The 14,383-nt window shown below is 37.1% G+C and overlaps 1 protein-coding gene across 50 annotated transcripts in view; it reads right to left on the reverse strand.

Moving 5' to 3' along the window:
- The window catches only part of RIMS2 (regulating synaptic membrane exocytosis 2), a 547,885-nt gene that overhangs the window by 227,278 nt on the left and 306,224 nt on the right, over nt 1–14,383 (reverse strand). For all 50 annotated transcript variants that reach the window (XM_055125211.1, XM_055125201.1, XM_055125204.1 and 47 more), the window contains one exon: nt 3,422–3,490. In XM_055125211.1, the coding sequence (XP_054981186.1) occupies nt 3,422–3,490 (69 nt within the window). The remainder of the gene's footprint in view (nt 1–3,421; nt 3,491–14,383) is intronic.

The raw sequence follows: 14,383 nt of genomic DNA on the forward strand, positions 1-14,383 counted from the left end.
GTACTTTTATAATAGTAAGGAAATAATGGTAATAATATATAAATTATTCTATTTTCGAAGGAATTAAAATTACTTAAAATATTAAACATTTCAGATACATAATTTCTGAAATGAGACTATAAATAACTATTGGTATTGTTTGTTTTTCAGCAGTTGGTTTGTTTATCAGAACTGACTCCTGGCTTTGCACTCAGGAATTACTTCTTGAGGTGCTCAAGAGGTCATACGGTATGCTGGAAATTGAACCCAGGTTGGCCACATGCAAGACAAAGTGTCCTACTCACTGTACTACTTTTTTGGTCCCTGAATGATATATTTTAGACCCAATACCACAACTGAAAATGCAGTGGCATATGCTAATATAATGAAAAAGCTGTCAAAGAAGTTCATTGAAAGATCTGACATAGTTGGATATGCTGCGGACAGCAAAGGAGATTTCACACTTTCTTGCAGAAATAATATTGAAAAATGTTTAAGACCTAGGGATGTGGCTCAGTGATAAGACACCTACCTTGCATGCATGCAGCTCCGAGTTCCATCCTGGACTGCTCCATATCACAGGCCACAATCCCAAGCACTTCACAGTCACATGTGTGAGAACCATAACCAGGTATACAACCCCACACACAAACAAAAGTGCTGGTTCTATGCCCACCCAGGTGTCCAATCTCACATTTGTGATTCCCGTACACCTTAACCAAATATAAGATCCTCAGACACAAAAATAGTGTGACTTGCCCAGTTCCATGACAACAGCCAAAACCAAAAAATTAAATTCCCATTAAAAATATTCACTCCAAAGCTTTAATTCTAAAATAATACCTCAATTATTTTTTGCAGTGAAATGCTCAAAGTTTAATAATTCTAAGTCAGAAAATTTAGAAGTACTCATTTAACAGATATCCTCTGTCATTTGTGATTTTGGTCATTAGGTGTGATTCTGAAGTTTGTTTAACCTTTTAAGTCTTGCTGTTCAAAGAAGCTCATTGAATGCCTCTTGCAAAACTGGTTTTAAGACTATGAAGTCCCTAAGCTGTTGGTTGTCTATAAAAGTTTTTTTTTTCTTTTTGGGTCACACCCAGCAATGCACAGGGGCTACTCCTGACTCTACACTCAGGAATTACTCCTTGTGGTGCTGGGGGACTATATGGGATGCTGGAAATCAAACCTGGGTCGGCCACGTGCAAGGCAAACGTCCTACTTGATGTGCTATCACTCCAGCCCCTATAAAAGTGGGTTTTTTTTTATCATTCCTTCTAATGAGAATAATAACCTAGTCTAGCTATATAAAATATTCTTGGTGAAGTGTTGATTTCATTGAACTCTTTCACTATATTCTCCCCCCGCCCCATTCTTTTCTAGTTTTTAGAGTCTCATTTGATAAATCTGCTCTGAATCTTGGGCTGGAGCAATAGCACAGCGGTTGGGCGTTCACCTTTCACGCGGCAGACCCGAGTTCAATTCCTCCACCCCTCTCTGAGAGCCTGGCAAGCTACCGAGAGTATCAAGCCCGCACGGCAGAGCCTGGCAAGCTACCCGTGCATATTGGATATGCCAAAAACAGTAACAATAAGTCTCTCAATGAGAGACGTTACTGGTGCCCGCTGGAATAAATCGATGAGCAATGGGATGACAGTGACAGTGACAGTGCTCTGAATCTTAGGGGATTTCATTTGTATGTGAATTCTTTCTTTGATCTTGCTCCTTGCAATATTCTGTCTCTGTCTTTTGTCACTTTAATTACAGTGTGTCTTAAATCTTCTCTATTTGGATCCCTCTTGGCTGGGGCAACTTGGGCCTCTTGACTTTGGGTGTATATACTCCTCAACTCTGAGAAAACCTTTTCTATGATTTCCAAAGATTCTTATATTATTCCTCTTGAACTCATTTCCTAGTTCTGTGGTGCTATTTTTTTCACTCTTTCTTTTTTCTTCTGTTATTTTCTAGCAGTTTCCTGCATCCCGTCCTGTCGTTCACCATTTTTTCCCCTCAGCTGTTGTTGTTGTCACTCTTCCATCTGTCAATTGAGTTTTCTATTTCAACGACCAAATTCTTCAGTTCTGTCACTTCTGATTGCAGATTTTTCATTTGTGGACTCATTTTCTTTTACATGAACCATTGTTTCTTTGAGCTCCTTAAACATCTGCATCACGGTGTCCCTAAAGTCTTTATCTTAGAGAAGTTACAGAAATAGTTGGTGCAGGAGAATTTTGTGGGCTATTATCTACTTGAACTTAGCAGGCATCTGCACGACTTCCCCACTGTTTCTGCTGTAAAATTTTGCAATTCATTCCTGTGAAAGTGTTCTTAGTCATTCAGTCTCTAAAGGCATTGAGGCACTTCTGTGGATTTCACAGGGATATTGGTGGCTTTAGTGACAAGCTGGAGAAGAAGAAATCTTGCGTGGTCACAATTGCAGCTGCCTCGTTCAGTATTAGGGAGCGAAGGGTGAATTTAGGGCTCTGTTTGGACTTCTTTAGGCCTCTGTTAACTGGATCTTCAAGATGGGGCTGGAGTCTTTCCTGGGCTCCAAACTGCCTCCATCATCTGCTAATTTGAAGCAGGGCTGAGGATGCTGCTGGGAAGCTGCAAGCAGGCCAGCCATCACCCAGGACTTATATCTTTCAATAAGAATTTCCAATCTAACAATTGGTCCAGGTGTTCCAGCAACTGAACTTATTCAGGAGGGTAAACCCTCATAAAGTTGTTTGGGGAGAGGGGATAAGGAGACAAATTGCTCTTGATTTTTTTTTTTTTTTGCGGGGGGCGGCTAATGAGTCAAACTATTGGAAAATGCATCATACTTTGAAATTTAGGCTACTGGGAGAAGTGACTACTAAGGATGTCATTTCACTGTTACTGAATAATAATATATCACTCTGGATGATATCAAATACTTTTTGTTGGAGAGTAAGTCTGATTTCACTTCAGTAATAACACCTTATAAATAATACCACTTTATTAGTGAAATTTAAATTTACAAAATGCCTATATAGAGCATGAAGAATGCCATTATACAAACTTAAAAATACTTATTAGAAACATGAAGAATCATCCCCATTTATTGAGAATAATAAGCCTATTACATAATTCTGACAAAAGCATTACTTATGTTGTGGATATAAAGCAAATCTGTAACTTTATTGAGAATGATAAGTTGACTGTAGAATTTTGACAAAAGCATTACATATGTTGTGGATGTACAGTAAATTTGTAAGTTTATTGAGAATAATAAGCTGATTGTAGTACTCTGACAAAAGCATTACTTATGTTGTGAATGTATAGTAAACTTATAAATTTTTAGAAAAAAAATGTAAGCTAAAGTTTTCTTATATCTCTGCAAACAATTAATTATCAAGTTACAAATCATGATAAATTACTCTTCTTTCTCATGAGCACAAATTAACTCAGAAATTCTTACCTGATACAACACCAATTCCATCATCACAGTCATAGTCAGAAACTTCACTATCACTTATTCTCTTTGACCCTATAAAGTAAACAATAGCAACAATTAAAATTGCTGGCTTTAGGGGGAGGAGTGGTGCAAATCCCACCTATCTGAAAAACAAAGGAAGTAGTTTTGAATAGAATACTGGCCTCAAGGCCAGGCCATAGGAGGTCAGAAACACTGTTTTAACCTGTTTCATAATGTGGATGATGAAGTGTTATCTATTTACACAAGAATTATCCCTGAAAAACTTTAAAATTTTTCCTAAATTGCTTAAGGAATGAATTAATATAAAATACTAAATAGTATACAAATATTATTTGATGCCTATTGATAAAAATCTATTAGATTAAAAAGTGAAACCTAAAGCAACTAAGTTTTAAATGCTTTTAAACTAACACACTTATGTTTAGGTAAATTTCAAAATATAGGATGTCATTTTCAAAAGTATCCATGTTGTTCTTATTTGCATGACTACAGATACATACAATCTGTCGTTCACACCTACAGAGAAGAGTAACTTAAGATATCTTAAGTATTCTTCTATTAGCTGATTCTCTATTATTTTGAAAAGAAATTGAGGAATCCACAAAACACACTTATTTATCCAATTTGTGAAAATGTTGGTTTCTAAGAAATAATCTAAGACAGAAAAGTAATCATTCTTAAAATTTTAGGATTTCATATTTGTGTTTCCCTTACAAAACTGACTGATACAGAATATCATTAAATAGAATTAAGCTTTTGACAACTAAAGTATACTATGTCTTCACATTTAATTGTGAAGTGTACCACAGGTACAAATCAGCATAATTTGATTTTTATGTATCTTCTCCTCTAAGTGTGTCTGAGGTATGAGTTCACCTGATTAATACGGACACAATTCTCCATTAAAACACTTTTCCTTTCCTTATGATCAAAATAATTTATTGATAAATGAAGAACAGAGTTTCTATTTCAAATAATGACTGATTTTATTTGTCTATTTACACTTCGGGGCCCCTGGGAGGGGGTGGGCTTCAGTTTCCCTCCCCGCCCCGAGCAGAGCTCCCTCAGCTGAAGACCTCTGGAGCCTAGCCACAGCCATGCTCAAGACTCCTCTTCACATGGTCAGACAAGCCACACGCATGAAGGTACTGGCAGAGGAACCCAAGTGTGTGGGACCCGGGGCTGAGACCTCTAAGCCTGCTCGGATCGGGACTGGGCCTCTTCCGTCCAGATTTTCCATTTTCCAGTAGCTAGGCGGGCACACCCAGAGACTGCCCCCAGCGCCGTGTAATCCCACCAACAGCCAACATCCAGAGACTTAAAACCAAGTTCCCAGAAGGACATCTTATAGGATGTCCTTATAGATGTCCCATAAGGACATCTTATAGCCCAGTTCTCCCTCCAGGCATCGTTGGGAAGGGCAAATAAAGAGAGGCTTCTAAAATCTCAGGGCTAGGATGAATGGAGACGTTACTGAGACCACTCAAGAAATTTGATGATCAACTGGATGATGATGATGATGTTGTACACTACATGTTATTTATTAAATATGTAAAACTCAGTTACTGGGAAACAAATGCTTTGCTGTAAAGTGTATAAAGCACTTAGATCTTACTACACTTGGTATCTAAAATAGAAATAATGACATTGTTCTAGGGATACCCTCCTCTTATAAATAGTCGACGCATTTGTTTGCTTGAATGCCCTCTTGGACAAGAGAGAATCTTTTTTTAGGAAAAGCACTTCATTTTTCTCCTTGGATTATTAAGCAGAAGACTATTTTTATATGCAGTCCTATGTAGTGAATTCACCCTAATTTTCCATCTAAATCCTTATGTCATAAAACTTTAGAACCAATAACTCTAAGTCTCTCTGAATCCCAATTTAGATGGAAACTACAATTATCTGGTAAAATCCCAGCAGATTGGACAAAAAAGAAATTATAGAATCAAGGAGATATATTTTTCCAATGGATTTCAAAGTTGAGGGAAATGCAATTGATGAGGTTATTGGGAAAAGAATTTTGATTGCTACTTAGCTCGAATATAAATACTCAAGGACAGGGTAATGATTACTTAAATGAGCCAGAACACTTAAGGGGAAAAAAAAGCTTGTATGTTTAGTATTAGTCACGGAAGTGATCTGGTTCTGTGCAAGTTAGGGGTAGCACCAACCAACGACAAAGATCATTTATCAGGCTCTCTAAGCTGTCTTATGAGGGAGAGTGTAAAAGAGTACGGAGCATTTATGGTTTGTAAATACTTCTTCCTTCCAAATCTTAATAGGGTTGCTTTCACAATCAAAGTCTTTCCACATACATGTATGTACATATATAAGGACATACATATACACTAGCACACATATCATTTACATAGTTAAAATGTAAACTTAAATATTTCACTGTTAGTGCAATACTTCATGGTGGTCCGAGACCACCAGGGCCACAACTAGCTATGCTCAGAGGGGACTCTGTGAGGCCAGAGATGAGACCCACAGTTTCCTTATGCAAGGCATGTGATCAGCTGCTTGAGCTATATCCCTACCCCTGATGAAAGTCTAGATCTATTTTTATACTAAACCAAAAAGATGTGAAATATATTATAATATGCTCCTCTTGCATCTCGTTCCTTCACTTTTTGATTCAATCAAGTATTTAAGTTTATCTTAATGTATCAATAATAGGGAAAATATTTGGGAAAATATTTACACACCATACATCAGACATTGAATTAATATCCATTAATTATATATAAAGCACCCTCAGAGCTCAACAACAACAAAACACAAGCCCATCCCAAAATGGGAAAAGGAGATTAACAGACATCTCCACAAAGAAGACATTAAAAAGGTCACAGACACATGAAAAAAATATTCACCATCACTGACTATCAGGAAAATGCATATCAAATTGGGAGACCACTTCACCCCAGCAAGAATGGTCTATATGAAAAAGATCAGAAACATTAAATACTGGTAGGGATGTGGTAAAAAAGTAATTCTCATCCATGTTGGTGGGATACAGTTCAGTATCTCTGGAAGCAGTTTAGAGACTCCCCAAAACATTACAAATTGAACTTCCATAACGACCTTATGATTCCATTCTTGGGAATCTACTCGAAGAACACAAGAAACACTAATCGAAAAAGACAAAGGTACACCTGTGCTCATGGCAGCACTATTTACAATAGCCAAGATCTGAAACAACCAACCCAAGAACCAAAGGTCAGGTGTATGGATAGAGATTGTGGTTTACATACACAAAGAAATATTTTTCAGCTATGAGAAAAGATAATTTTTTTTGAGTTGTTGCAACTTCAGTGGAGTTGGAGAGTAGCATGCTAAGAGAAGTGAGCCAGAAAGTAAAAAAATAAATACCAAAGAAGCATGCTCATAGTGGAGGATGGTCAAGAAAATCAAAAAAGAGGGTTAGGCAATCAATTAATCCATGCAAACAAATCCTGAGACGTGATCAACAGAACTGGGAAGTGAGGTGTGGGAGAGGGGAAGGGACTGAGGGATAAAGGCAGAGGAACCTGAAACACTACTGGAGGGACTTATTCTCTACACTGTCACTGTCACTGTCATCCCATTGCTCATCAAGTTGCTTGAGCGGGCACCAGTAGCGTCTCCATTGTGAGACTTGTTGTTACTGTTTTTGGCATCATTGAACATGGGTAGCTTGCCAGGCTCTGCTGTGGGGGCAAGATACTCTCGGTAGCTTGCCGGGCTTTCCGAGAGGGAATTCTCTACAACTAGAAAATAATGACTTTAGTACGACTGTATACTATGACACTTCAAGATAAATAAATAAATGAATAATCTTATTATTTTTCCTTTCTTGGGGGGACAAACTTCCAAAGTAATGCATAAGGAGGCTGGTGGGGTGTACTAAAGACACCTAGGCAACTACACAAGACGGCCTGATAATGGACCCAGCAACATAAGGTGCAGGGGCCCAGGGGCGCAGGGGCCCAGAGGTGCTGAAGGCTGCCAGGGCACACCTGGGGACCATGTGGTCCAGAAGACTGAATTCAGGACCTCACACATAGCAGGCATGTGTGATAAATCAAAACCCTTTGCTTTATCTCCTGGGCTCTAATATGTTTTTTATTATTAGACTTTTCAGGATTTTATATATTCAGTTATTTATTTTTTTCCTTCTTGTCCTGTTTTAACCATAAATATATATTATTTCAATCATTTAAGAAATCAAACAACATGCATTTTTGTTTGCTCTCATACACACAATACAATGATGGTGAGATTCATTTATGTTGTAGTATGTCTCAATATTACTCTTACTTCTGAGTAATATTCCATTTTATGGCTAAAATTGTGATAAAATGTTTACCCATTAGCTAGTTATGAGCATTGTATTGTTTGATAATTATAAATCAATGACAATGAGCATTAATTTATGTATTAGTTGTGGCATGGCATATGCTTTCACTTGTCTTTGGTAGCACTGTATCACTGTTGTCCATTGCTCATCATTTTGCTTGAGGGGGCACCGCTAACGTCTCCATTGTGAGACTTGTTACCATTTTTGGCATATCGAATACACCATGGGTAGCTTGCCAGGCTCTGCTGTGTGGGCAGGGTACTCTTGGTAGCTTGCCAGTTTCTCCAAGAGGGACGGAGGAATCAAACCTGTTTCAGCTGTGTGCAAGGCAAACGCCCCACCTGCTGTGCTATATGTGTCTTGGGAAACACATATAAATCCAGTGGCTAGGGGCTGGAGCAATAGCACATCGGGTAGGGTATTTGCCTTACACGCAGCTGACCCAGGTTCTATTCCCAGCATCCCATATGGTCCCCTAAGCACTGCCAGGAGTGATTCCTGAGTGCAAAGCCAGGAGTGATCCCTGTCCCAGCATTCCATATGGTCCCCTAAGCACTGCCAGGAGTGATTCCTGAGTGCAAAGCCAGGAGTAATCCCTGAGCATCACTGGGTGTGACCCAAAAAAGGAAAAAAAAATCCAATGGCTGGATTGTACAGTAAAAGTAGGTCTAACATTTTAAGGAAATTTTCCAATGTATTTTCAAGGCGGTTGTAACTTAGTGTATTTCCCCCCCACCCCACCCCCACATCCCACATTGTATGCTTGTTTTAGTCACTTCCCATCCTGCCAATACTTGCTACTGGCAGAATTTTCAATTTAGTCTATTGATAGCACAGCAGGTAGGGCTTTTGACTTGCACACGGTCCACCCGGGTTCAATTCCTCCATCCCTTTCGTGAGCCTGGGACTATCCCGCCCGCATGGCAGAGCCTGGCAAGCTACCCGTGGTGTATTCAATGCCAAAAACAGTAACAAGTCTCACAATGGAGACGTTACTGGTGCCTACTCGAGCAAATAGATGAACAATGGGACCACAGTGTTACAGTGCTGCTAGGTGTGTAATGCCATCTCACTGGTATTTCCCAAAAGACTAATGTTGAATGTCTACTCACACGTATTTGGATTGTAAATAAACACATGAAGAAATGCGTCTTTAATGATTCTTGCAAGACTGGTGTCAAGGCTATAAATTCCCTAAGTTGTTGCCTCTCCATTAAGCTCTTTTTTTGGTATTTTGTTAGGGTAAAGTGTATCATTCATTTGAGATGTGTATTTGTAACAGATGTGTCCTATAAATTCCTTCCCATGTTCTGCTTAAGTTATACTTCATGAATTCTGATATGCTGTATTTTCGTTCCACTCAGTTGAAACTATATTTTAATTTCCCCTTTGGCTCATGGTTATTTAGAAGTGTTTTATTTTGTTTCTAAGTACTTGATCTTCCAGATAAGTTTCTGTTATTGATTTCCAGTTTAATTCTATCACCATGAGATAACATACTTCGTATGACTTGAACAGCTAAAAATTTGTTGAGACATTTTGGACAGAATATGGTCCATCTAAGTAAATATTCTAATACTCTGGGAGAAAATGAAGATGCTGTCATTATTGTGTAGTCTTTAAAACCATTCATTCAGTTGCTGGATGATAGTATTGTTCATCCCCTTCACTAGTACTAATTTTCACACAAGTACAAATTATTAAGAAAATCTCTGACCTAAGTAAAGGTTGATTCTATTACTTCTTCATTTTCATCACACGTATTATAGAATAATTTGTTAAATAAAAACCCTCTTATACAGAAATTGTATAAGGAGACAATTTTTAGGAAATTTTGAAAGGCATGGAAATGACTGTAAATCATCACAATTAAATTTTGAACACTTCAACCCAACCCCATCCCCAAATTTCTTAATCCAATCTTCATTCATTTTGATTTCCTACCCAATGGCCTTCCTTCTAAGCTAATGACTGGCTCACAGAATTGCCTTTTCATGCCTTTTAGAATTGCCTTTTTGATGCAACACATGGCATTTTGAATCTGGCATTTTATATTTAGCATGAACCTTTAAGTTTAAGTCATGATGCAGTGTGAGTAATTTATTCCTTGCTTTTTAATAATAGTTTAAGAGAAGTCTGTTTTATTTATCCATCTAGCAACTGATGGATATTTAGATCATTTACACTATTTATCAGTTATGTATAATCCTGTGGTAAACATTCACATACAAGTCTTTAACTGATGACTAGTCATTCATTTTCATTTCACTTGTATATATACCTACAAGTTAGTGGTTGGGTCACAAGGCAAATTTATTTTTAACTTTTCAACAAACCCCAAACTATTTAACAAAGGCCTACACAGTTTCAAATTTCTAACAGCAAATTGTGAAGGGTTCACCCTCTCAATACTGTTTCCAAAATTAACTGTTGTCTTTTTAAAAATTCCATTCATTCAATGAATGTGAAATGATATCCCATTGCTATAATTTAGACTGGCATTTTTATATGCCTATTTACCATCCAAATATCTTTTTCTATATAAAGGACTATAAAAATATTCTGCTTGTGTTTTTGTTGCATTTTCTTTTCTCTCATTGAATTTTAAGAGGTCTTTCTATATTCTGAATGCAAAATCTTTCTGAAATATGTGACTTGTAAATATTTTCTCCTGGTCTGTACCTTATCTTCTACCTGTTGCTTTTGCTTCCATGTAGTGTCAGGCATTGAACCCAGGCCTCACACATGCAAAAACGTAACACTGGGCGATATCTCAGATCCTAACCTTAATTGTGTCTTCAATAACAAATATTTAAAATTTCGATAAAGATCAATTATCACTTTATATTTTATTGTGTTTTGCTGCTTAGAGTGAAGATACCTCTAACCAACTTTGGTAATGAATGTCTTCTCTGGTTTTCTGTTATGAATTTTATAGTTTTAGGCCTATGACTCATTCAAAGTTAATTTTTGTGGGTACAGTCAAAATGATTTGCATGTTAATATTAATCTGTTCATGTAGTATTAGTTAGAAAAGATTCTTTTTCCCATTGAATTTTTCTGGCACCATTGTTGAAAATCAACTGAGCATAACTCAAGGGAACTATTCTTGTTTTGTTGGGTTTGGGGGTTTTTTGTTGTTGTTGTTTTGCCAACAGTTAACAATGTTTTATTCTACTCTTTAAAATTTGTTGACAGTATATCCATATTAAACGTTCTTGCCACAATAAAAAATAAGTGAAATAAAATAAAAAAAATAAAAACAAATAAGTTAGAAAATTTTTTCCCTTGTTCCCATCCAGTCTACTCTAAAGTAGGTTTCATTCATCTGTATGCCTCTTATGTCAATACCATAATAATGTGACTAGTAGAGTATTATAGGAAGCTTTGAAATAAAAAAATAAAATTCTTCACAGTTAGATTTTTTTCACTTTTTTCCCTGGATGCTGTATCTTCCTATATAGGATTTCAGATTGATTAATAATTTCAGCAACATATCCTACTTAGATATTTTCCAGGTGCTTGGAGGCAAACTCGGGGTCCTTCGCATGAAAGATAAATGTGTCTGTGAGAAACGCTCTTGGTTCATTGCTTAGATTCTGACAGTGATTACACTGAGTCAACAGGCAGAGATGTGCTCATATTAAAAACATTGAGTCTTAGAGTCCACAAATTCGGAATATCTCTACTTGGATTTTCATTCAATTTCCTTCAACAGTGTTTTGTTGTTTTTCAGTAGCAAGCTTGTATTTAGTTTATGAAAGTCATCTGTATTTTAAAACTTTTTTATTCTAATGTGATTTCCTCTTTAAAATGTTATTGGCTAGTATATAAAACACAATTGATTTTCTTACTGTATATTGCATATTGTTTTGTCTTGGGATCTTGAAGAAATTGTTTTGGAAGATAGGACAAATGGCTATAAAGGTAAAAACTACAGTAAACACTATAATTTTAATTATGCTGAGTTCAGTGGGTTAAAAATTTTAATATTGCTCTTACTTAAGTCAAGTATCTTGCAATTTATCCATATATATTTGAGTATTCTGAAAGAGAACATAGTAATATAGCAAACAATACAAAATACTTCCATGAAAAAATACATCCAAAGGGACAATATTAAAATCACTTAAATCATAAATATCTATGTTACAACACATTACTTTTAAAAACAAAATATGTTGTAAACATAGAGGCACTGGAAAAAGTATAAATGAGAAAAAGGAAACTACTGACATTTTGTTTAGAGTTAATATATGGATAACAATCAAAGCACAAAGCACAAAACCAAACTCTGCATATGAATGCATGCATTAAACACTGTGCATGCTAGAATTTACCTGAATTATATGAACATAAGATTTCGTCTTTAAAAAAAACTGTTAAAATGAAGCAAAAATTACACTTAAAAATCTTTTCATGTAATAGGAATACTAGAATTTAATTTTTGCCTTAAGCCATATACTATAATTGTAATAAAGGTTAGCAATTTTATTTACTTCTTTTTGCCTGATGTATCATCTCTCTACTACTCCCCCTGCCCTTATGTCATTTTAAATCTTTCTTTAACTTCATTCTCCAAGTACCCTTCTAACATCCCTTTATAATCTCAGTTCTGTTGTCGAAAATCTAAGGATTGTTGTTTATACCATTACTATCTGGTCCCTTGTTATGTTTCTCTGACTACCATATATAAATGGAATCTTCAGTATTTGATCTTCTCCCTCTGACCTATTTCACAAACATGGCAACCTCTAGCTCTAACCATGTTATAGTGAAAGGAAGATTTCATCTTTTCTTCCAGTTGCCTAGAATTCCATTGTGTATCCAAATTACAACTTCTTTATTCAATCATCTGTGTTAGACACAGGCAGTGTGGTTGTTCCCATATCCTGCCCATTGTGTGGCAACAAACATAGGTGTGTGTTTATCTTTTTGGGTTAATGTTTCTATATTCTTGGTATAAATGCCAGGAGTGGGATTGTTTAAATTCATATAGTTTCATTTATTTTTTTCTAACAATTTTTTTACACCTAAGTGTAATATGGTTAACAATGGTGTGAAAGTTTATAATACTTACGTACAAGTTACTGCACCCCCCAACACCAAAGCTATGACCCTCCACTGTAGGATAACATGGGGTTTGTCCTTTTAGCCTTGCCGCAGGAAACTTAGTTTACCTTAGAGCAATGGCCTTTCTGTATGGACAGAGGAAGACAGTTAATATTATGCTTTGTAACTTGGGAGCTCATTGACTCCAATAATATTTACTCCCGGGCATCTGCTTTCTTAACTCAGTTGCCCTTAGTTCCTAGCACCCCAAAAGCAGGGTCGTGACAAGGGGCGGACTGGACCCAGGGCAAGCTGTGAGCTACCCTGGCATCGAAATGGGCCAGGCCAAAGCGCCCACAATACTCAACTATAAGTTGAGAGCATGGTCATAGATAAGTGCTGTCATGATCCAAAAGTAACAAAGAGACTAGGACCCTGCTAGGGTTAGGAAGACTAACCTGGCCTGAGGACTGTGGTCTGGAATACATAGTGAGATGTCCTCAGAAAAAAAAACACCTTAAGTTTATATCTCTTACTGTGCTCATACAGAATGACATTGCTAGAAATATTAGAAGTAAATTTACTGTAACTATTTAAGCAGATTATTAGCCGAGGAAGGAAGAAAGGGACACACCCTGACACACCCTTGTTTGGATCCCACCCTTGAGCGGATCTCCTAGGAACCTCATCAAAATCCTTAGATGAGATTTTGTTAATCTCGAAAAATCAAATCGTCTTACCCTTCTTTATAGATTTGTTAATGTTAAACCCACCTTTGGGTCACCACCCTATGTAATTTGCTACATAAACTAAGACTGGGGGGCACTGAGGGGAAACAGAAGAAGACAGAGGAGACAGAAGAAGAAGACAGAAGAGACAGAGAAGGAGACACACGAGAGGACACGGGAGAAGAACAGAGAAGACACAGAAGCAGAGACAGAGAGAGGTCGGAAGAGACCAGAGGAAAGAATACAGAGGCAGAGACAAAAAGACAGACAGAAGAGAGCACAGTGGCACACACAGAAGCAGAGCACTAGGAGGAGCTGTCCCGATCCAGTCCATGCACAGTGGCTTGGGAATACCGGACGCGAGTGGTGAGTGCATGCGAGAGAGAGAGCTGCCCTGAGTGCCTGCGGACAACAGAACTGACACGACACACATCATATAGTCTCCCCCTCCCGCGCACGCCACCCTTGTGATTTTTTACACTCCACCACTGTCCCTATGTCACCTCTAGTCCAATCTACATAATATCATTTCTTTTCAGAAAACTTTGAGCAATTAACATGCTACCATTTCTAGAGCTGTTTTAAATAATTTTTCTAATACTCTTAGCAGTACTTTTATGAAATATTTCAAAGCTTATAATCAAATTCCATCTAAAAATGACTGTCTAAAAGTTAACTATAAGAAGCATTCAAAAATTTATAATGGTTTTAAGATATTTCCTCTTGTTAATAAAATGATAAATTATAGGGGGTATGGTGCCACCAGCAGGTAAACCTGTACATGTGGGGCGAGTGCATCAGCAGCCTGATGGTGCCTTCAGA

This window comes from Sorex araneus, chromosome 2 (assembly GCF_027595985.1).
Source record: "Sorex araneus isolate mSorAra2 chromosome 2, mSorAra2.pri, whole genome shotgun sequence".
Lineage (NCBI taxonomy): Eukaryota > Metazoa > Chordata > Mammalia > Eulipotyphla > Soricidae > Sorex > Sorex araneus.